The 24,609-nt window shown below is 36.5% G+C and overlaps 3 protein-coding genes across 3 annotated transcripts in view; 2 read left to right on the top strand and 1 right to left on the bottom strand.

The window, feature by feature from the left end:
* The first annotated feature begins 496 nt into the window (after window positions 1-496).
* Window positions 497-3,539, top strand: LOC137092223 (G protein-regulated inducer of neurite outgrowth 1). The gene is made up of 2 exons (XM_067456484.1): window positions 497-736; window positions 1,090-3,539. Exon 2 carries the CDS (start codon window positions 1,174-1,176, stop codon window positions 2,749-2,751), a length of 1,578 nt encoding a protein of 525 aa, XP_067312585.1. The 5' UTR covers window positions 497-736; window positions 1,090-1,173; the 3' UTR covers window positions 2,752-3,539.
* Window positions 3,540-3,714: 175 nt separating this feature from the next.
* Window positions 3,715-23,364, bottom strand: cdhr2 (cadherin related family member 2). The gene is made up of 30 exons (XM_067457162.1): window positions 23,322-23,364; window positions 23,022-23,087; window positions 22,767-22,906; window positions 22,566-22,619; window positions 22,396-22,485; window positions 21,198-21,287; window positions 20,993-21,112; window positions 20,563-20,709; window positions 19,385-19,460; window positions 19,066-19,187; window positions 18,693-18,911; window positions 15,703-15,858; window positions 14,967-15,125; window positions 14,818-14,879; window positions 14,413-14,656; window positions 14,033-14,272; window positions 13,001-13,073; window positions 12,293-12,877; window positions 11,760-11,831; window positions 11,588-11,637; window positions 11,259-11,419; window positions 10,494-10,590; window positions 10,322-10,410; window positions 10,159-10,227; window positions 8,003-8,150; window positions 7,743-7,864; window positions 7,258-7,371; window positions 7,061-7,144; window positions 5,749-5,812; window positions 3,715-4,290 (listed from the first exon to the last, which is right to left on the bottom strand). Exons 1-30 carry the CDS (start codon window positions 23,362-23,364, stop codon window positions 4,135-4,137), a joined length of 3,912 nt encoding a protein of 1,303 aa, XP_067313263.1. The 3' UTR covers window positions 3,715-4,134.
* rnf44 (ring finger protein 44) overlaps window positions 8,513-24,609 on the top strand; it is a 46,714-nt gene continuing 30,617 nt past the window's right edge. Inside the window, exon 1 of the mRNA XM_067457168.1 lies at window positions 8,513-8,660. The gene's annotated coding sequence lies outside the window, so the exon portion shown is untranslated. The remainder of the gene's footprint in view (window positions 8,661-24,609) is intronic.

Here is a 24,609-nt window from a genome sequence, read left to right as displayed (position 1 = left end):
TACAGCTCTCCAGAACACACTCCATGACATGGTGAGGTGCAATCGGCCAGTGTGCAACCACATACATGAATTCAAAAAGCCTGGAAAAAGCCATCTTATAGTTACCATTCAGCCTTATAATTGCTTTCTGTACAATACAATTTAGAATGAATTATAATTAGAAGATAATCTTGTACATCATTGCATCAGCATGGTGACCTACATTGTCCAGCACTTTACAACAACTTGAGTATACTGTTATTTGTGTCCTGCAATGATATGATGACTTTATTCATGTGATATGAAAAGAAAAACTAAAGTGTATCAAATGTTTTTGTTCCTGCGATTACAAAGACATTACCGGTGCACCCTTTTAGTGTCTTGTCAGCCAATGCACTTTTTTTTCCCATTTAAATTTATATTACATAAGGGTTTGAAAAAGAAAAAACAAAAACGAATTTTAATCACCATCATTTGCTTCTGATTATAAAGCTACAGATACTTTGTCATTTCATTACCACTCACTGCCAGGTTGAGTCTGGTTTCCAGGGAAACTAAAAATCAGAAGCTTTCAGTACTCGCAGGCAAAGTGAAATCCAAGGACCACCATACACTGAGATTCTTCTGGAAATCAAACCGTCTACAGCCTGCCTCTTATTTCGAGCACCTAAAAGAGGAGCGTGGAGTGTGAAGACATGCTTTGGCTGTGAAATCTTTGAAAATATGGACGCAGCTTTTGATCTGTCGTGCAGTTGAGGTATGTGTCGTTGGAGTGTTTTTTAGTATTGGTCTTGTGTGTCGTCGTAGTTTTAGTTTTAGAGGGTACTGTTACCAAGCAAGTTCTCTGAGTGTGGGTGAATCAAATCAGACAGCTACCATGACATTATTGACGGAATTGACTTATTAGCAACTTATATCATTCTTCCTTTCTTAAGTATTTTAAGGCTGAGGTTTACTTAATAACAATTTCAAGAATGGAAATTAGGAATTTTGTCTAATGTAATATGTTTTCAAAACAAAATATTTTTTTGCTATCATTAATGCATGTAAAGTGCCATTTATTTATAATTGGACCTAATGCACTAATGCATTTATGTAAATGTTTTCCAGCAAAACCATCAGTGGTGTGAGACCGTGAAGCTCAGACATTTTACTGCCCCTCTCTCGGATCAACACAAACCCATCTCTAAACCCATGGAGGGTCCTGTTCTGACAGAAAGTGAAGTTTGGAAAGTTGGCTCAGGAACCAGCACAAGTTTAGACGCGGATGACAGAAATATTGACTACTCTCCCCTTATGAATGACGCCATAACTGATGAAAACCTGTCAAAAGCATCTGCAAACCCAGGGATCTCAATCCAAGAGGATATCTGCGGCAGCATCCAGGAGGAACCCGACCCAGAGGTTACATCAGATCAGATCAAGTCTCTAACTCAACAAGAGCAGCGATTAGAAGAGGATTTATCTTCCACTCAAACAGCAGTTGAGAGCAATGAGGCAGTGTGTAAACAAGAAAGGAGTGTTAACCAAGCAGAGGAACCAGCAGATAAGACGTGCTGGGCGCCTGGCCGACAAAACCTTGACCAGGGGATTAACCAGGAGATCACCATTCTGGTGACCAATCATGACTGTATATTGGAGGATGAGGAAGATGAGGAGTTTGGGGAGCAGAAGACTTCCAGCTGCCCTGCTGAACCAGAGACTGTCTCTTCCGTTGAGGGTGGAGGAGCGACTGAGGAAGAGAGTCTCGATGGATCCATCGTCGTGGTGAACATGATCGAGGTCAGTCAAGTTCAGAAGACCAGCATGAGTACTGAGCAGAATACCACTACTGAAGAACCAAGATTGCCTGGAGATAGTAACAATGAGACAAACTCTGGAAGAAATAGTTCAAGCACCCCTCAGAAAACAGACACAAGTAGCACACATGCTAACACAAGGGCCTCGGTGGAAGTGAATGTCAGCAGTCTGAAAGATCAGCCCACACAGCCTGAAGATGTAGAAGTAAAACTGAAGAAAACCGAATCGACTGAAACCAGGGATGCCATACGGCCCGCGCAAGAGAAGCTCGACGTGACTCGGTCACCTGGACGTGCACAGCATGTGCAAACCCAGGTCAGTCTGGAGGTGATGTACCAATCAGTGGCCACCAGCCCCATGACTCCTCCCGAGGGATCCGGAGCGTTCATTTTTCCAAGCACTTTTGGAAAACTCGCCAACAAGTGCAGTACAGAGGTAGCCCAGACCATACAGACCAAAGATGCCGAGTTGCAGGTGGGCTTGCAGGTGGAATTCCGTTCGGTTGCCACAGCTCCCATGAGCCCGATTATTCTGACCGCACCTGAGGTTATCCCAGAGCCGGAACCACGGATCGGGGTGGTGACAGAGGAAGCTCCAGAACCTGTGCAGGAGGTGAGCTGGGACGAAAAGGGAATGACTTGGGAGGTGTACGGTGCGGTGGTGGAGGTGGCAGTGCTGGGTACGGCAATCCAGAAACACCTGGAGAAACGGGTAAAGAAGCTAAATAAGCAACCTTTAACCTTGCCTGCTTCGGCGGATGTTCAGTCAGTGGATCTGACTGAAACATCTACACCGATGCCTTCCAGTCCTCCCCCCATCTCAGACCCCGGTGAAAGCAGCCCGGCCAAAGAACAAAGTGAGGAAAATACGGTGCAGAGCGGCAGGCGTCGACAGAATACTTTTCGCCGGTGGTTCAGGAATGTCCGGCGACCAAGTTGTTGTTCAAGACCACGTCAAGATGAGGAAAACTAAGAAAGGCATGACAGTCGATACCATCTTAATAGTCCAAATGAGACAATCTTTCCCAGCTTTGAGCACTTTGGCCGTGCACTGGATGGGGTTTTGTTCGATAATACACACCTTTAATACTAAGACATTTAAAAATGACACTGCGCCACAAGAAGCCCCTATAGGGATAATCATTTTGTGTTTAATTTGCACTGCAAACAGTTACAGTTGTCTTGATTTCTTCTCGCACTTTGACTTTAAAAAGGCTCCTTCCAGCTTTGTTGCTATGAGTGTATATTCGCTTGCTTCTGTCAAGAACGTGTTACCCTGATGTTGTTGTGGTCAGTGAGGATCACTTTTAAAGTGCCATTTTTCAATATTTTACACAAACATTTTAACTTTTAAAATTTATATATTTCAAACATGTATATGGATTCACCATGCATATTTAAGGAGTGGTAGAATATATTTATAGAGTGACAGTACCAAGTACTGTGCATTAGACAAAAAATGACCCTAGGAATTCTTGGTGTTTCAAGCAACATGTAATAGATGATGATGTCTCTGATTTTTTGACAGTGAAATGTTTGGTGTTCTTTATGGGTTTCAGAATCTTCTTTTTCTATTGGCTTTTGTAAAACCCTGTAATATTAACTGTATTTGTCTTGTTTTTGCAGTTCAGCTCAGCACACCCGTAACGAACACACCTTCAAGCCTTACATTCTGTGTGATTTGTGACTGTTGTGAGAGCTGTAAAGTGAATAGTTTTGAAATTAAATCATCTCTACAAGGGAAACACTTGATTTTGTCACTCATTTTGATAACATGATGGATTTTATTGGAGTAAAATAGCAAAAAACATATTTTTTTTTAACATATAACAATACATCATATATAGACAGTCTACGATATATATACACCCTGGCCACCAACTTAAGCAAGATATGATGTTTTTTTTTTTTTTTTTTTTTTTTTTTTTTGCTGGCTTTGATCACATCTAAACTAAGCATTCCAGTGCCAGGTAATATTTGGCAGAGTACACAAGCAGTTTTATACTTTAGTTTCGGTTGATACAGTTTATGTTTTTGTTCACATACAGAAAATAATATACAAATTATTTTCATTTATTCAAGTTTTTAAACTTTAGATGAATGATTTTGTATTACATATTGGAGATTCCAAAACGTTCAGACTTTAATATGAAAAAAAGGAAGATGGAAAATTATAAAAAAAATTAAATAATCTTCAAAATCTGCTTGAATTACTGCTTGTTTTAGTGCATTGAGGATGGTTCTTTCCAAAACATCAACTATTACATTTCAAAGTGCAGTGAGAAATTGAGTCTTTTCTCCTTTTTGGCAGAACCACATATAAAATGGCAGACAGGTGGAGGTCAGAGGTTGAGGGTTAGAGGTCAGTGGTGTTTATGGAATGGTTTTCAAAAGTGAGACCGGGGCTGTCTGTACCTCTCCTCTTCTCTCGCTGGGCCAGTGCAGCACCCAAAGGCTCAATGTAAGGAGATTCACCCCTGTCGTCATCTTCCTCCTCTTCTTCCTGAATTGCCTACCACACAAAAGAAAAAACATAAGCACTCAAAAAAAAAAAAAAAACTATTATAAAGACTTTAAATGCACTTGTGTCCCCTGCATTTATACTCTTGCACCGTAAGTAAATATGCTTGAAATACTGTTCAGTCCAAAAGTCTCCGATCACACAGAAAATCTTCAGGGTTTTAAAAACTTTTCTCAAAATGTAAAACAAAGAAATATTTTGAAGTAAGAAGAGTCTCAGTCAGTTCCCTAGCTCCCGAGCTCGTTATGCAGTATATCCTACACAAAATCGGAAACTGGTAAGGACTGGTATAAATAAATTATAAATGTTAGCTAGATTGGGTTAATCACCTGTTTAATGATGTATGTTTATGCTGAAATATAATCAAATAATGGTTTCTATTTTATAATAATAATTCATTACATTTATATAGCGCTTTTCTGGGTACTCAAAGCTCTTTACATATAGAAGGGGGAATCTCCTCAACTGCCACCAATGTGCAGCACCCACCTGGATGATGCGACGGCAGCCATATTGCGCTAGAACGCTCACCACACACCAGCTGATTGGTGGAGAGGAGACCGAGTGATGAAGCCAATCAGGATATGGGGATTATTAGGAGGCCATGATGGACAGAGGGGCCAGTGGGCAAATTTGGCCAGGATGCCGGAGTTACAGCCCTACTCTTTATCGAAGGACATCCTGGGATTTTTAATGACCACAGAGAGTCAAGACCTCGGTTTAACGTCTCATCCGAAGGACGGTGCTCTTTGACAGTATAGCGTCCCCATCACTATACTGGGGCGTTAGGACCCACACAGACCCTGCTGGCCTCACTAACACCTCTAAAAAACATATGTCACTTGTCGGTTGTTATGTGTCGTGAGATGGCTCACGACACAAACTTCTGTTAAGGGAGCATAGTGAGCATCGGTGCACCCTGGGTTTTGCGGTGCATTGTGGGACTTTTTAGGGAGCGAACGTTTCAGTGTACTGGAAGGACCCCCTGATCAGACTCCCTGACTACTGAACAAAGGAGCTGATTGAGACGCACCCTAAGAAATATTTTAGAAGGGTGGTCAGATGTCAGCAGACTGTCAGATGAATTTTATTTGTAGATAAATAGATCACTTTTAAATTGCCATTTTGCTTTTATAATAACTTTTAAAATGTAAATATTTCAAACATGTATATTATGGATTCACCAATTATATTTAAGGAGTGTTAGAATACATTTATAGAGTGACAGTACCAAGTCCAGCATTATTTGATGAGTGCAAGCATTTTGAGATCTGCTGGTATTAAATAAAAAGGAAAAAAGGTACATTATAATTTATAAATACTAAAAAAAAATGTTTACAAAAGGATGTACATTTTCCAAAGCATTGTTTCATTAAAATTCTGTTGATTATCACTAGTGGTCTCAGACTTTTGTACCCCACTGTATATTAATTTTAATAATACATTTACCATCATTGGCATATTGTCTTTCTCTGTCATGGTCATATCAATGTTGTAGTCCAGGGAATTAAGGCTGAAACAGAACAGACACAACACACACATAATCAGAATCTCACAAAGCAACTCTTCTGAAGTCATAAGTGACATTATGGGGGTGGGGGGTCGTAGCTTAAAAGAATATCAAAACATGCTTAATTTACCATGTGATATACTTTAGTGTGATTTTAAGAGGGGTCACCAATATCACTGCATGGTCTAACTAAAACTATTGCTAGTAAAACTAATAATCTACTATTGCCCATAGTAATATCAATATATACAGATGTTCACTCTACTGTTTCAAGACAATAAGCACATCTTTGGTTTTCTTTTTTTGTAGATGCAGTAATGTGGGCTAAATATGCGTGCAAACACTTCCAGGGTAGGTCAGTGTCTCTCCTTTTACAGCAGAGTCAGTTTTTGAATATGCGATCTGGTATCATATTGTCCGGATTATTTTAGAGCATCACATTTTACCCATTACTGTCCAATGTAAATATATGCTATCACAAACGGCCTGAGAGACCAGACAAATATGATATATTCTGTAACTAATACACTTCATTAAACTAATAAACTTCATTTTTCTTTTGCAAGTTTTGGCACACATATTTTAAAGTACATTTCACATAATTAAGTTAATCTACTTAACTAAGTTAAGCAAAATGAACAAAGAAAATAAGTTACTTGGCCAGATAAAGTTTGTTGAATAATTTCTACTTAGTTGAAGTTTGCTTTGCAATATTCAGTTTCATTTTACTCAAATATTATAACACTGAATTAAGCCAGGCTTTTAAAATATATGCTTTACTAAGAACATCTAAGTAAATAATACAGTAGATACAACATATCTGCATAATGAAGTACTGCACTTACTAACAAGGATGTATTAATTTGATCAAAAGTGACAGTAAAAACAATTACAGTGTTATGAAATATTTCTATTTCAAAATAAATGTTTCCTGTGAACCAAATCAGAATGATTTCTGAAGGATCATGTGACACTGAAGACTGGAGTAATGGTGCTGAACATTCGGCTGTGCCATCACAGAAATAAATTACATTTAAAAATATATTCAAAGTTATTTTAAAATGTAATAATATTTCATTATATTACTGTTTTACTGTTTTTTTTTTTTTTTTTTTTTTTTTTTTACAGAATAAAAGCAGCCTTGGTGAGCATAAGTGAAATATACTTTTTTTTTTCAACGCAAAATATAATTTTTTACACTCTCTGAATCTCCGTCTTATTGCTGATGTGTATAATGTACTACAACAGTACCTCTCTCTGTCTGCGCTGGAGCCATCTTCATCAAAGCCAAGGTCTGTGGCCGTGTCGATATTCATATTCAGCACTGGGTTTGCTCTGTGGAATATATATCAGACAATCTCATACACCAACTTGCTGCTGAATGCCAGTTCAAAATGATGTTATACCGCCAGTTCAGCATTTTAGGTGGCTTGTTATTTCTGTCTCACCCTTCTTTGGTGTATTTGTTGGTTCCAGGAACAACAGGCCCGGTCTTCTGATTCTGTATGACCACTGTAGCTGCTGAGTTCATGGCTTTGGCTGCCTTCAGTTTCCTTTTGTAGCTGGAGGGTAAAAGAGAACAATACCGCTAAGTTGTAGAAGGAGTAACTCCTGATTGTTTGAGTGTGTGTGTGTGTGGGTGGGTGGGTGCAAGAAGAGCTATTTTAAATCTGTTGAAACTTAGCAGATTTGTACCGTTTTTGAACCAGACTGAGCTAAGAGGGTTTTCTATAATGCTGGCTCCATGCCTAATGTTGGTCTGAGACATGGGAACATGTAAGTTCACTGCACAATACATACACCCTGCGTGACCTGCAACGACTTCTTATCCAACTTCAAAGGCATGAATGATCATTTTAGCAACACTATTAATGCAATTTGGTGAAAAATGGTATAAAGCAGAGACTGATAAGACGGATTCAGCAGTTCTTACTTTCTTCTGATGCACACGAGTGAGGTGGTTGTTACAACAAGAACGATCGCCAGTGCAGCCATCAAACCAATCATGATGAATACCTCTGTCTTGACTTCTGTAGACTCGTTAATGGTTGTCGACTGTTAACGGAATAGAAAAAAAAGAAAAGTTTAATGTCTTGAACAGTAAATTCGGCCATCATGCTTAACTTTTGGAGTATCATAAATCATCAGGTGTTTTGAAAAGAGAAATTATTATTAGATTTTTTAGTCACTTACAATGCCAGTAAATCCAAGCTCAGTTAGTTGGTATCCAAATTCCCGATAGACCTCCTCCGAATTCAGGATTGAGGTCACTGCATCATAGTCAAGAGCTGTGCCATTTCTGAACACAAAATATGCCTCCAAAATAGTCGTCTCTTCAGCTCTGCAAAAACAAATTCTGTCTTCACTATTATGGAAAATGTTATATTTTTCACAGTACTTTTAGTTAAATTTCCTTTTGTCGTGTTCATTAGTTTTTCATATAGCTATTTATCTTTGTTTTTATTTAATCTTTAAAGTAATTAAAGGTGGGGTAAGTCTTATTGCAAAACCGTTTTAGAAAAAGGACATGGGCCGAGTGGAATAACAAACTTGTAGCCAATCAGCAGGTAAGGGGCGTGTCTACTATTGATGGTAAGAAGAACGCTCGCTCTCGCTCTGTGCACGTCATTATTCAAAACACACGAGTCACACATCACGGACATTAGCCGAGAACTAGCCTAATATGCTGCTTGACTATGCTCGTGTGTCAAGTTCACTTATTAGTCCATTTGCGATCGTATTGTGGCTCACTGCAGCGATGATAAAGACCCGTTCATTTCCACACCATATGGAGCATCTAAATCTCCTCCCTGTGTGCTTCAAACATCAGTTCACACAATGTCGCCGACAAGTAAGATACTATACTCCTAATATATGTTTGTTTCCTCTTTTCATGATCTATATAACCCTTATCCAGTCATAATTGTAATATGTCGTTAGCTGGACTGTCGTGCTTGTGTTCTATATAGAGTTGTTCATGAGAACAGTTTGATCGCTATGACTCTAATCTAGTCATAATTGTAATATGTCGTTAGCTGGACTGTGTGCTTGTGTGCTATAGAGTTGTTCATGAGAACGGTTTGTGTGTGTTTTTTGTGATTGCTGTAACTCTGGTCTTAATTGTGATATGTTCGTTAGTTGGACTGTCTTGCTCATGTACTATCGAGTTGTTCATGAGAACGGTTTGTGTGTGTTTTTTGTGATTGCTGTAACTCTGATCATAATTGTGATATGTTCGTTAGTTGGACTGTCTTGCTCGTGTACTATCGAGTTGTTCACAAGAACGGTTTGTGTTTTTGTGATAGAAGGGATGACTTTTTCATTGAATATTCGACCTGGATTAGATACACAGAGATTCTGCCATAGCAGTTGATGCCTCTGGGTTACGCATGTGTGGGGCGGCGCTATCAAAATGGGGGCGAGACCCTTTTGGGGGTAGGGGCGTGTTTATTTTGGTGATTTGAAATACCAACAACGGTTACCAGATAGCACTTAAGTTTTTAGTACAGTTATGTTTTTCATGTAATATTTATATTTCATTTCAGTTAAAGGGATAGTTCACCCAAAAAAGAAAATTAAGGTCTTCATTTTATCACCCTCATTTTGTTCCAAACCTGTATAAGTTTCTCTCTTCTGTTGAACACAAAAGAAGATATTTTGAATAATGTTTGTAACAAAGCAGATAGAGAAACCATTCACTACCATAGTATTTTTCCCTATAGTGAATGGTTGTTCTATCTGCTCAGTTACAAACATTCTTCCAAATATCTTCTTTTGTGTTCGCAGGAAAGAAAATCATACAGGTTTGGACCAACATGAATAAGTAAATGATGACAGAATTTTCATTTTTGGGTGAACGATCCATTTAACAAAAACAAATAGTTTTAGATAACAATAACAACACTGAGCAGCGTGAACATTCTTTAAAAAGTTTCCTTTTGTTTTCCACAGAAGAATGTCATACAGTTTTGGAAAGACATGAGAGTGAGTGAAAGATGACACATTTTTAGCCTATAATCTATAAATTCTAAAAATAGAGAAAGTTATTCTGGCTCTTCTTCAAAATCAAATCTGGAATTTTCTGTAATTATGCGATACAAGGAAGGAAACGTTTGCTTAATAACATGTAGTACTGGCAAAACAGGGAATCTGCAGGGAGTTTTGAGTCCCTAACCGACTTGCATTCATTTTTTTCCATGATGTACACGCCACCTGCTGGATCTTACACATTCCAACATCGGAATGAAATTAAAAATTCAGCTATTCCTGCCGTATGTGTTTTGTGAGATTCAGTTTAGTTTACTGTATGTATATATGTATTAATGGGGATGTGTGTGGTGGAATCTTACCGTTGAACACGAGTCTCACTAAACACATTAAAGAATTCCACCGTTGCTTTTGTAGCACTTGTCAGAATGCTGGAAGAGATATATTATACACATTTACTTTTTTGGCCTCAATTAAAAAAAACAAATAAAAAATCAACTATAATCATGAATTATATTTCCTTACTTTCTGATCCTGCCCAAATTGTTATTGACTTCAGACACAGGTGCATTAAATCTGAGACTGACTCGGTATGAGTGGTCAACTGTGAGAAGCTGCAAAACAATGTCATTAGAAATTGACCAAAACAAGCCAGACCGACTGAAAGAATGAAATTGTCGGGGTGAAAATACCCTACCTCAACCACAGAGGTGGAACTGAGACCATCACGGTTAGATGCCTGCACCACCACCATGAATTTCCCTTTTTTATTAAGATCCATTGCTTTCTGGGACCTAGACATTATAAAAAGAGTTGCTTGTTTACCCCAAGTTAGTTTCTTTGTGCATTTACAATCATTTGTGTCCTCTGTGAGGTGTAAAGCAATACATAAGTTATTCCTTAACCAGGCACATGAACATTTTACTGTTGCACATGCGACAAATTCTATTTTCTGATTCTGTTTTGACTTATTTACACTGTTTCAGCACTGTAAAAAAATATTGTTGGTTTATCTTAAAAAAGTAAGTAGCCTTAAAATTTTGCCTTAAAATTTTGAGTTTATTGAAATTAAAAAAAATGTGTTGCTAGCTACAATGAAGGAAATGTATTAAATAGAAACTCTAAATATCATTGTATCTGAACCACATAAAAAAATTGATAAATCATGAATTAGCACATTTTGGCCTGATTCACTGCATCTTCACAAGTAAAACACACACAATTACCCAATATGCTTACAAAATCTTTTAATAATATTTGAATAAAGGTTGTCCATTCTCAAAAATGTTCATTGTATTAACTGAAATTATTTATTTCAATGAACTCAAAATTTGAAAGCAACCGGGTAACTTACTTTCTAAATATTTTTTTTACAGTGAGCCCTCGGCAGGACAGACAAACTGTTTGATGTTGAAAACTTAACACAACTTACAATAACAGGTTCCAAATGTTAATTTCTCACCTTATATGTGTGTTGAAGATTCCATCAGCATCTTCTTGAACGGGCGAGTCAGCGGAGAGAAACAAACTCTCTGTGGAATTCCCTTCACTGCCGATAAAGTCCACCTTGGTAACTGTAAAGTTGGTTTTCCTGTTATTTTCTGCCGTGTCTCTGTCTTTCGCCTTAAAAGGGTAAGAGGAAATAAACACGGGGAAAATACTTTATAAAGACTTAAAGATTGCATTCTGACATAAACAATTACATAACAGTGGATGAATGCCTATTACGGTACAAAGAGTGATAGATATAAAAAGAAATCACATTGTCGATAAGTAATCTATCAAACTTACATAAACTCTGGCGACAGACGTTCCCACCTCTACTTTTTCAATGACGACAACTGGAGAAACAGAAATATGTTCAGTTTTTGAGAGCATAATATACATTTACTCATTGATGTATGCTTTAATACACATTAAAACAAGATCACGATTAAATAATTTTTTTTTTAATTTAGTTTACCATAAAATTCCTGCGTGACGATGAACTCTGGGGCATTGTCATTGGTATCCACAATATTAATAGTTACAATCCCTATATGCAGGTGAACAATATTTTATTAATATGTCATGCACTCAATTTTAAACGTACTAGACAATATGAGAGAGATGGGAAAATACATGGACAAATTTAAATGTGATGCTTTAAACTTGAAGGAATAGAGCATCTAAAAATAATAATTCACCCTCATGTTTGAAATCACTGACAAATGTGTACCACATAACCGATCATCATGTAGCAAGTGTTTTATATAAGTGTTTGTATATATATTATACAGAAATTAAATATAAGAAGCCAAATGGAGCAAAAATTGGAAAGTGGAAATTATCATCCCACCTGTTCTGCTCCATGCCATGGAATAAAAAAATTATACAGACTACATTTAGGAGATGAGCTATTCCTTCAACTACAAAACATAATATGAAAAAAAAACAATGCAGGCAAGAAACATGGCATATTTTTAATGAAGGACAGTAAAAAGCAAGAGAACACACCTTCAGTACTGTCCTTCCCCTTCTCAGTGTTCAGATCCACCACCATGGCAGTCAAGAAAACTTTATCACATTTCTCATAGTCAATATCATAACTACTAATCGCCATCACGTCACCATTACGCTCAACTTTGAACCACTCCTCTGGACACAGCCCTATGGTGCCACTGCACTGGCATTCACTAGAAATAAGCTCATATTCTAGAAGGTGTGTGGTGTCCACGTCTTTGCCTTCGATTGTGCTCAGAGGCTCTGGGAAGCTGCTGTTCTCATTTACGTTCATGGTCATGCTGGATGGGAATACAGGTGGAGTGTCATTGACATCGTCCACTATCACTTGCACTTTAATCGTAGCGTTTCGCTGACCCAGGTCTGAGGCCGCCACCGTCAGATTGTAAGTCTTGCGGTCACTTTCGTAGTCCAGCTCAATGGCGGGATCCACCTTGATGTCGCCCCTGTAACCTTCACTGAGGGCCTCAGAAAAAAATATGAAACTTCCAAAACTACCATCTGTGATGCTGAAAATGATGCGGTTATTAAAATCTGTCTGGTCGGCATCATGAGCCAGCAGAGAGCCAACCAATATGCCTAAAAGGGATGACAAAAAGTGTCGGTTGTCACAAGATATTTCGCAAATCACTTAGGTTTTAAAAATATTTGTATAAATCGTAATGGATATCGATCATAAAAAGCAAGCAACAATCTACTTGCCTCTTTCACTTTCCTTTACATGAAAGGGTTTGGGAGCAGGATCCAGGTACTGGGGAGAATTGTCATTGACATCCTGGAAAAAAAAGAAAAGAAAAAAAAATCTATCTAATCTAATCATCTATATTATTGTTATATTTCTAAATCTCTATACATTTAAGCAAGTCACATCAATGAATGGTAAAGTTCAACTTAAAGGGTAAGTTCACCCAAAAATGAAAATTCTGTCATTTCTTACCCTCATGTCGTTCGACACCCGTAAGACCTCCGTTCATCTTTGGAACACAAATGAAGATATTTTTGTTGAAATCCGATGGCCCAGAAAGGCCTTCATTGACACCAATGTCATTTCTTCTCTCAAGACCCATAAAGGCACTAAAGACGTCGTTACAAAGCCCATCTCACTACAGTGGCTCTACAATCATTTTATGAAGCGACGAGAATAGTTTTTGTGCACAAAAAACCTAAATAATGACTTATAGTGATGGCCGATTTCAAAACAAAGATTCAAACGGTTATGAATCAGCGTATCGATTCATGATTCGGAACACGTGTAAAACTGCTGAAATCACGTGACTTTGGCGATCTGAATCATGAATCGATACGCTGATTCATAACCGTTTGAATCTTTGTTTTGAAATCGGCCATCACTATAAGTCATTATTTAGTTTTTTTTGTGCACAACAACTATTCTCGTCGCTTCATAAAATGATTGTAAAGCCACTGTAGTGAGATTGGCTTTGTAACGACGTCTTTAGTGCCTTTATGGGTCTTGAGAGGAGAAATGTCATTGGTGTCAATGAAGGCCTTTCTGGGCCATCGGATTTCAACAAAAATATCTTCATTTGTGTTCCGAAGATGAACAGAGGTCTGACGGGTGTCGAACGACATGAGGGTGAGGAATTAATGACAGAATTTTCATTTTTGGGTGAACTAACCCTTTAACTATTTGTTTTGCAGAGGCACTTACATGAAGTACCATAGCTCTAAATGTTCTATAAATGTTCTATAGCTCTATAAATGCCAGATTCTCACCTCAATGTTGATGGTCACAATCGCTGATGAGGACAGGGATGGAGTGCCCATGTCTGAGGCGAACACTGTCAACTTAATAACACCGTTTAGAACAGGGTCCATGGCCTCACGGTCTAAATGACCATTGTTTTTAAGCAAACCAGTGTCGGGGTTTATGGTGAAGTTACTACTGAATAAGTCGTCCTTAATGTGAAACTGGAATTGGCTGTTTGGTGTACCGGGCTCATCATTGTCTATAGCCTATCAAAAAATCAAAAATAGGTCTTTTAAAATAACGAGACTTCTATTCCATGGTTAAATTAGTCATATAGAACATTCACACAATCTCTTTTCATCATTTCAGATGTCGACGTTGCTTTCTCAAACGTTCATAAAGTCACCTTGATTTGAAGCTCCATATCGTCGTTCTCTTTTACATAGGTCTCATAATTTTCTCTGTTCATCTCTGGTGTCTGATCATTAATATCCTTAATGTTAATCGTCACAACAGTGCTACCAATCTGGCCGCTTGAATCTTTGGCCTGCAGGGTAGGAGAGTAGGAATTGATGATTTCCCTGTCAAGACGCTTTCCATTTTTTACATAGATGGTTCCATTTTCTGGATAGACATCAAATAATGACTGCCTGAAAGAAAAAGAAACTAACAGTTAAAATCATTTTTTTCTTTTTTTTTATGCCCCAGTACGATTTACATACATTTAACCTTGAACAATAAACATTTTAGCTACAAACATGCTCTGAATAAGCCTAAAACCAAATGATAGCAGACTGAATACTCAACATACATGCTTTCTGGCATCAATTTGTAAGTGATTAGGTCATCATCCAAGGCATCTGCATCTGTTGCCTGTCAAAGCAGAGCATTAGTGAGTACGAGATTCATTGAACCTTCCTCACCATGAAGGTAAACTGAGTAAACAGAAGATGCACTTACAGTAAAGGTAGCCACAAATGTTCCATCTTCACAGTGTTCATCAACTTCGGCATCATAAACACTCTTCTCAAACTCAGGAAAGTTGTCATTTATATCATTGATGTTAATGGTGACAGTGGCCGTAGAGGTGAAGTCTGCACTGTCATCATTAGCAATAATCTGGGAAGATATAATAAAGCATTAAAAGTGCAGGTTTTTATCATTTTGAATCAACAGCAGTGCCATTTTTCTACCACAAACAGGTTTTCTGAACACTACCCCTGTTTGACATTGTTTTAGAAACTAGATAGTCTAAAACTTGCAGCATTGGTTAAGGTTAAAATATAAATAGCTGTTTTTGTTCATTTTGACTTCACCAAGGGATATTCTCTATAGGGAACACAAATATTGAAACAGCTAATGCTGTTATACAAAATGTTCTCTTTAAATGATACACATTATACTATTTGCATAAAGTTAATTGTTTTTGTTTCATGGCTGGTTTCAGTCATAATTATCATAGAGTTTGAAATAATCAAACATATCCTGGTTTCTAGGTAGGCGCCATTAACTTGAATCAGTCACCTGCCTGGCATGCTATGCCATATCTTTAACTCTAAAAGTAAGTGATCTTATGTAGGCAAAGTCCATTTCTCTAAGCTGCGATAATTCTGGCATCGACCAAAGTACCCGACTGTTTATCTTATTAGCTTATGTTATGTGGTTAATCTCCAGAGACACACCTTCAAATACATACCTGAACAGACATTACTGCCTTAGTCTCATAATCGACAGCGGCGGGATCTTTTATTGTCACTTGTACAGAAATGTCTCCCAACCCAGAGCGGGGATTGACATCGAACGCATCCTTATCGGGTCCATCAAGTCTCAGATTAAACTTGCTGTTTTGCCCCTGGAGCACAATTAAGTTAATCATCAACAGATAAAACAACATAAATTGAATAAAACTAAGAAGAAACACACACACACACAGGACTTTTCATTTACATAATGGTTTTATATAAACCTATATATATACCAACCCTACCCCTAAATCTACCCATCACAGAAAGCTTCATAGGATATGATTTATAAGCAGGGTTGGGGAGTAACGAAATACATGTAACTAAGTTACGTATTTAAAATACCAAATTTGAGTAACTGTTGCAGTTACATTTTAAATGGGTGGTAATCAAAATATGGTTACATCAGAAAATAATTTTTGAGTACTAAAAAATTATTAATTTTAAATGTAATTTATTTAATTTAAACAGTAATGAAAACTGTAACAGGTAAGCAGAAATTGGTGATTCTCAGACAGTCTGCAAAAGCATTCTAAGATACATTTCTGCTCATAAGTTTCATACCCCTTGCACAATATGCACTTTGGAATATATATATATATATATATATATATATATATATATATATATATATATATATATATATATATATATTTTAACAAAATAAGAGGGATCTGGGATCATAATAATTGCATTTAACTTTTATTTAGTGAATAAGCTATTTCATATAATACATGCTTCCACAAGACAAAATGACTGAAATTATATAGAATTTATTCAAAAGTTTACATACCCAAAATGCGTATAATTATTTTATAATTATTTAATTATAATTAAGTGTGCAATGTTGTGGAATTTTTTTGGTGTGCATATGCTATGCAGTTTTTTGCGTGTATATGATATGCACTTTATGGCGTATTGCACGCATGAATCCCACACCTGTCTGTCATTACCTGGAAGACCCACTACTGTTTTCATGTTACATGTTAATTTGTTTAGGTTATTACAACTTTTTTATCTCACAGTTCTGACTTTATAACTCGCAATTGGAAGTTTAAGTCTCATGATTCTGAGATAAAAAGTCACAATTACCTTTTTTTATATTTAGTGGAGGAAACAAGTTTCCATGAAACAAAAGTATTCCCACCTCAGATATTAATCTTAATCATTTTTCTTTCTTGAGCATTTTTTATTTTTTTCCTTCAATAAATATTATAGGAAACATTATGTTGTTTAAAATAATATGCAGAGGAATCCTATGTCCTATGTTTGGTGATCCCTTTGTGTACATGTACCTTAGTATTCCAAAGTATTTTAAAATCTTTAGATTAAGTTACAAAACTTGGGTAATCTAACGGCATACATTACAAAGGACTTTTTAAAGCATGTATTTTGTAATCTATAACCTTCCCAACCCTGTTTATAAGCCATTTTCCTCATGAGACCAAAAATTTCCCCACGACAATTTTGTTTATTGCCATCTTTGTGGGTGCATTTTGTCCCTATAATTTAGGGTTTACCAGGACACACACACACACACACACACACACACACACACACACACACACACACACACACACACACACACACACACACACACACACAGAAATAGAGAGAATGGCCCTCATTTATCAAAAGTGCGTACACCAAATTTCCAGCGTACACCTTGCGTACACCCAAACCCACGGTGACTTTGAGATTTATCAATATGGACGTTGGCGTACGGCACGCTCAAATCCTACGCCAGCTCAGGAGGTGGTGTACGCACGTTTGAGTTAGTGCGAAAATGCGCAGAAAAACAATTCCTAACACCACAAAACGCACTGACAAGATATGCTATATGACCCACTGTTAAAAACCACAACAACAACATTTAGTGTTTATTTTTGTGCAACATGAACGTCAATGTTTAATTTGTGTGACTTTACCAAAGCGTTTGATCTGTAGGCATATGTATTCCTCCAGTCGCGAGCCTGTGCGCTTTATCTGACGTTTCAGGCCCGTCTGGCCCGGCAGCTGCGCACGGACTGGGACTAAAATAATTCAGACTGACAAAATAATAAAAATGGCCTTCTTCTTTTAAATAATAATAAAATCAATAAAAACGGCATTCTTCTTCTAAATAACAAGCGTCATTAAGAATAATAATCATAATAATAAGAAGAAGAATCTTACAAATTGTCATGTAATTATTAATGTGAATGAATCTTACTCCACAATACATCATCACTATTGTACACCCCAATACATGTGCCGTGATACGAAATTAAATGCTAATTGTTTCAAAACGTGCTGTAAAATAATGCATTGTGATGGTAATTTATCATTCAAACAGCTATTTAAACTGCTGGAGTGCGCTTCTCAACCCCCACACTAACAGTAGCTACTCGTTATTTGTGTCCATATTTTGTTTTTGTGAGCGCCTTTAATCCCACTCTTTAAACTCCCAAATAAAACAATTTCGGGGTTTTTTTCCACTTCCCTGGTGATGGTCTCGATGGGCGCGTCTCAATCATCTCAATAGTTCAGTAGTCAGACTCAGAGCACTGATCAGGGAGTCAGCCCATTGACTTATGTCCTAATCAGTGCCCTGACTAAGTGGACTAAAGAGATGATTGAGCGCGCCCGATCTCCACGTCGGAGAAGTTTCGTTTCTTTGCCGTCTTCTGTTTGTCCATGGCGTAAAATGAGGGCGTGGGAGAGGCGGAGACTTGAATATATAGGGGCGTGTTATTCTAATGACGATCGTTTTCAGCCGTGGGATTTATCAAGGGCAAGTATTGCGTACACCTGAATTGCAGAGGTGCGCACAGTTTCATAAATCCGGCGGTGAGAGGAGTGTAAGCATAATCTTACGCCAACATATACACCCGTTTCTACGCAAGATTGATAAATGAGGGCCACTGTCTTTAGAAGAAACCATGCAAACGTTGTAACTACAGACCTGATCTGGATCTTTGACTCTTATATTCAGCTCAGCTACTGCCAGTCCTGCAGATGAATGCTCATCAACCTTGCCCGTGAAGCTGTTTTTCTTTGTGCAGGATTCATCCACACACTCATAAAATTCAGGGCCATTATCATTTTCATCTTTAACAGAAATCTGTAGTTCTGCTACTGTGCTTGCAATAACTCCATCCACATTAGAGTTTGTTTCACTTGCCTGAAGCAGAGGAAGAAGATTTGTTTTTTTTACAAAAATTAAAAAACAAATCAAGTGCAGTTCATAGAAATCATTTGTTATGAATGATAGGTAAATTTTTTTTAAAAAAAATTAAAAAAAAATTATATATATATATTGTATATAGTAAACTAACCTTTATGTGCAGTACTACTATTTCAGCATTTATATCCAGTAATTTCTCACGGTCTAACTCAGTTTTGACAGATATTTCACCGCTTTCCTCATTGATTTGGAACACGTCTGGTGCATTAGTATCTGACAAAATAATACAGACAAAAGTCAAGAGTTGCCTAGAAAAAACTGTTTTAGTCTACATAAGGGTGATGGTCAAAGCGGCTGTCATTTTATGATCACATGACCAGTCAAATACTTATTACTAATCATGAGTGACAGAATGAATGGAGTATTTTTACAATGACAGTTTAGAGACTGTTTACAAATGACTGACTCACTTTCAATGCTGAAGCGGATCGGGTCGTTGATCCCAGTATCTGGATCTATGGCTCTCACAGTAAAGACTGACGTACCCTGAGATGGAGCATAAGGTGAGAGGTCATTTTTATATATATTACACCAGTGGATCTCAGATGTTTTTGCTTGGGGATCCAGATTTTACATTAGATGTTCAGTGGTGGTCAAAGAATACCAAAACAGTTACTAAACAAGAACTAAACATCCTTCAAATCAAATCAAATGTATTAATGTTGCATGCACTGAAAAAGCATAATAATATGTAAAATGATTAAGGCTGAAAAGCATTTAGCATTGTGATGAACATTTAGAGAAGTACAGCATAAAATTACTTTTAAAGAGTAAGTTCACCCAAAATTTAAAATTACATTATTACTCACCCTCATTTCATTTCATTCACAAAATTTAAGATTTTCATTCATCTTTGGAACACAAATGAAGATATTTTGATGAAATCTGAAAGCTTTCTGTCCCTCCATTGACAGCTACCCAGCTACCAAAAAAAAAAAAAAAAAACCCAACGCAGCTCCCGCTTTGATGCTTCAGAATGTTTATAAAGAGATTTGAAAATGAGCGGTTTAGTCCAATTTTTTTCTCACTTTATAAGACACGCAGAATTAATTTAAGCAAGGGCTTCTGCAAGAACCAAAGTTCTAATAATTTTTTTCCCCTGTTTTTGAAAGTTGTGAAAACACTATTGTGAAGTTTTTCTTTTTCTATTTGAGCAAATGGGAATACAATATATATATATATATATAAATATATATATATATATATATATATATATATATATATATATATATATATATATATATATATATATATATATATATATATATATATATATATATATATATAGTCTCTCATTCACTGCTATAGAACTTTATCAACTATGACGACGTCCGCTTCTGAGAAACCCGGAAATGTGAAAAGAGTCTATTCATATGGATTTGTTATACCATCTCTTTATAAACTTCAAAGTTGCATGGACTGTCAATGGAGGGACGGAACTCTCTCAGATTTCATTAATTACATCTTAATTTGTGTTCCAAATTTGAATAAGAGTCTGGTTCGGAACAACATGAGAAGATGATGAAAACAGAATTTTCATTTTTGGAAGAAGTAACCGTTTAAAAAATAAATAAAATAAAATACTCACCACATCTGAATGCTCCATAATATTAATGAAGTTGGGTAAATTCAGAAATTGTGGGTTGATATCTGGAATATCTTTAACCGTAATGAATGCAACTGCTGATGAGGATAGAAACACTTGAGGTTGATTATGCGTTGGTCCACCACCATCCTGACAAAACCAATGAACACTTAGCACCATAACACAGTAAATGTAAAAAAATTATATATATATATATATATATATATATATATATATATATATATATATATATATATATATATATATATATATATATATATATATGTGTATGTATATATATATGTGTATGTATGTATATATATATATATTTATATAATATATATATATATATAATTTATATAATATATATATAAACAAAAAAAAAACAATCACTTACTGAAATATGATTACTTCATAAATAATAAATACTCACAGATGCAGTGATTCGTATCTGATAGAAAGGGCTTTTCGCGGTGTAGTTTAAAGCATTCTGCAGAACAACAGTTCCAGTGGTCTCATCAATTGAAAACAGACTCCTATCATTCGGTACCACCTAACACAAACATACTGTATTATGAACACAATTAGATTGAGACATGAGAGTGAAAATGTAATTCATGACATGGAAGGGAACATACTTCATCAATTTTATAGGACACAATAGAAGCTGGACCAATATCAGCATCTTTGGCTTCTGCTCTGAACAGTGTACTGCCTACAGCCAAATTCTGAAGGAGAGGATAGAAAAACATCATATAAAGTGGAAAAAACATCTCAAATGGACCTGTTACTCCTTCAAAGCCAAACTGCTACTCATACAGAGCAGCATAAATATGGAATTTTGTGTTTTAGAGAATGTACATTTCATTATTTTAACTAAAATTATGTTTTATGAAAAAAATATTTCCTTCTCAGCTTTTTCTTCAATGCGATTTAATATTTGTGATATTGCAAATATTTTTAAAATTTTCTTTTTTTTTTCTGGATTGTAATGGAATGCTGTAATTTTATGTAACATCATCCTGCCCAGGGACCACAGATGCAAAACAAACTAATCTAAACTAAACTAAACTAAACTAAACTAAACTAAACTAAACTAAACTAAACTAAACTAAACTAAACCAAACCAAACCAAACCAAAGCGGAATGTGATTTCGCCCCTGCCCCCTGCAATGGTCTGTGCAGCAGACCATACTGTTTATATTACATTGTGGGGACCAAATGTCCCCATAAGGACAGTAGAACTTGAGATCACATATTGTGGGGACCAGCCAGCGGTCCTCACTTTTCAAAAGGCTTATAAATCATACAGGATGATGTTTTTTTTTTAAATGTAAAAATGCAGAATGTTTTCTGTGATTGGTAGGTTTAGGGTCAGGGGCAGAGTAGGGGGACAGAATGCACAGTTTGTACGGTATAAAAACCATTGCGTCTATGGAGAGTCCCCACAAAGACAGTGAACCAGACGTGTCACTGTTGGTCACTTATTTGTCACTGTTGTAAAACAGTTTCAGACATTAGATGAGGCTGCTGTCAATCAAAATTGTTTTTTCAACAAACCCTCTATGTTAATAACAACTGTGCAGAGTTAACAACGTGTAAATTAAGCATATAATTTTGGAGAAATTAAATAATAAATACAGTGCACTAATACAATTTAAATTATACGTTTTTCCCAACCCAGCACCGACCATGTTGTAAAAGACAGGAGAGTAAGTAAATGACAATGAATGTTTAGAAGAATGCTTCCTTCAATGTAAGAACAACTGTAAGTCATTGAGCAGTTACAGCATCCATATATTACACTACAGGATAAAAGGCTTCTGATAAACTCACCTCGAAGACCTCAATTTCGTAGGGCAGACCAATGAATACAGGTGAGTTATCATTAGCATCTTTCACTTCAATATAAACGCTTTTTGTTACCTGAAAGGGCAGAGATACATATTAGGATAAAGGAAAGTACATTTTCTGATGCTTTTAATACTATCATATTTCCAACTTACATCCGCATAAACGCCATCATTCACCACAGCCTCTATGCGTAAGAGATCTTTTGACTGATAAAAGAAAACACATACAACATACACAAAGTTAACTGATTGTCTTTCATGAAGAGTAAAAAAAGAAACGTGAAAATTATTTAAAATTCATAATTCCTTTATCTCAATCAGGAATGGTAGGCAGATTCTTAAATTCTTATCTACCTCTCTATCCAGGCTATTCTTGATTCTGACTTCACCATTCTCTCTGTTTACGTCGAAAAAACTAGCGTCCGGTCCACTGATAGCGTATGTTAGAGGGTCATTATCCGGATCAGATGCATCGATTTGAAATGCCATTTCGCCTGCCAGGTAATACATTGTGGGGAAAATGTTACATTTATGTTTAGAGAAAATAATGCAAAATGGGGTTGATCTTAACAGTTGAGACTGAAACTAGGGCTGGTGTAGGCTTCATACCTACTGGAAGATCTTCTATTACATTTTCCAAAAAAGTGTTAATCACAGGGACAGTATTACAGTACACTGCAGAAAACACAAATAAGAACAAGCATGTGAGTCATAAGAAAACATAAAAACATTTTTTTTTAAAACATTAAGAAAAAAAAAAAAAAGAGGTTTTTTTTAGTTCTTCTGTGTCACATTGGCTTCTCGCTCCTCAATACTGTATCATTATTAGATTTGGACTTTAAGCTAGTGCAATATAACAAGTCACATCTTTTTGATGAAATGGAAACTGACTGATTCTCATATACTCACCAGAAGCTAAAAAAGTGAAAAGGAGAAATAAAGGTCTCCCCATCTTCCCCATGTCTCTTTGTAAGGCTGTAATATCAAAGAAACGAAACACAAAATCACAATTAAATGCAAAACATTTCCATCTCCTAAAAGAGGTCATTATCTTGCTAGTGGTTTATTTTTCAAATGTTATAAAATGGAAAAAAAAAATCTTAAAAATAAAGCACATTTAATAATACTTAATAATAGTGACAAAACTGCAACAATCTAATTAATAGTAACAACATTTTTTATTTTTGGGGGGAATTCCTATATCAAGCCCTGGAATGGTTGACTATCATAAATAACATATTTGCACCAATTTTTAGTATACCAATAACTAAGTAAAAAAACAGATTATTTATTTTTAAATCTCAAATATTACTCCTTGACAACGAGATTAGATTTGTCAAGATAACACAGCCTGTAACCCATGGAATAAATCTCATTACAAACCCATCTTTCATGAAAAAGAGAACTGAAGTTTATTCCAGATTTAGGCTATTGCTCTATATGGCAGTAACTGAATATAAATAGTTATAATAAGATAAACATTATATGGATGAAGAAGACTTACCGTGCCCAGTCTGCTTTTATAGTGCTATTCCAACAAGTGACGTTCTTCAAATGAGAGAACAAGGCATAATACATAATATATGAGACCTTTGCCTAGTGCATCACTGGCTATTACGGTCCTTCAGTTGTAAATGTTAATCATTAACAAAGCAGGGGAGAAAAGACTGCATTCGTGAGGCAGTCTTCTCACCCTATAGACAGATGACAAAGTTGCTTAGTGGCACCACAGAATCAGATCCTGTGTTCAGAGAATGATTTAGTGGAACAGCAAGTCTAAACAAATGTCACAACAGATTATGTCCAGAATAGTCCAGTCCATTCACACATTCATTCAGTAACTCCTGAGCAAAATCAAAGATGGAGTAGACTTTTTTATTATTATTATTATACCTGATTAGGTGAGATCATAAGAAACATTAGGACGAGAACATGGCACATCTATTTCCTAAGCCAACTATTGAACCACGCATCATCAGATCCAGGTTTTATTTGCTGGCTCTCTCTTGGCATCACCCCAATGAGCTGGACATAACGTGGTCTGAGAGATTCCAGGGCACAAATGAGTTCATTAGCTATTCAAGACCCTACCTACCCTCAGCCCGGTCTCTAATGAGCCCACTCCCCTCGCGGGCCTTCGTAATTAACGGGAGAAAGACAAAAGGTTACTCTCCCGTGGGGAGAATCTTTACTGCTA

The sequence above is a fragment of the Pseudorasbora parva genome, chromosome 11, assembly GCF_024679245.1.
Source record: "Pseudorasbora parva isolate DD20220531a chromosome 11, ASM2467924v1, whole genome shotgun sequence".
Taxonomy (NCBI): Eukaryota; Metazoa; Chordata; class Actinopteri; order Cypriniformes; family Gobionidae; genus Pseudorasbora; species Pseudorasbora parva.
The sequence above is the reverse complement of the archived record's forward strand: the minus strand, read 5'-3'. Positions and strand labels throughout refer to the sequence as shown.

Coding starts and splice junctions, on each gene's coding strand:
- LOC137092223 (XM_067456484.1), top strand. CDS start 1,174: ATGGAGGGTCCTGTTCTGACAGAAAGTGAAGTTTGGAAAGTTGGCTCA.
- cdhr2 (XM_067457162.1), bottom strand. CDS start 23,364: ATGGGGAGACCTTTATTTCTCCTTTTCACTTTTTTAGCTTCTG. Junction 22,907..23,021: donor AATAGAAGATCTTCCAGTAG/GTATGAAGCCTA, acceptor ATTACCTGGCAG/GCGAAATGGCATTTCAAATC. Junction 15,859..18,692: donor GAGTCAAAGATCCAGATCAG/GTCTGTAGTTAC, acceptor ATTGTGCTCCAG/GGGCAAAACAGCAAGTTTAA.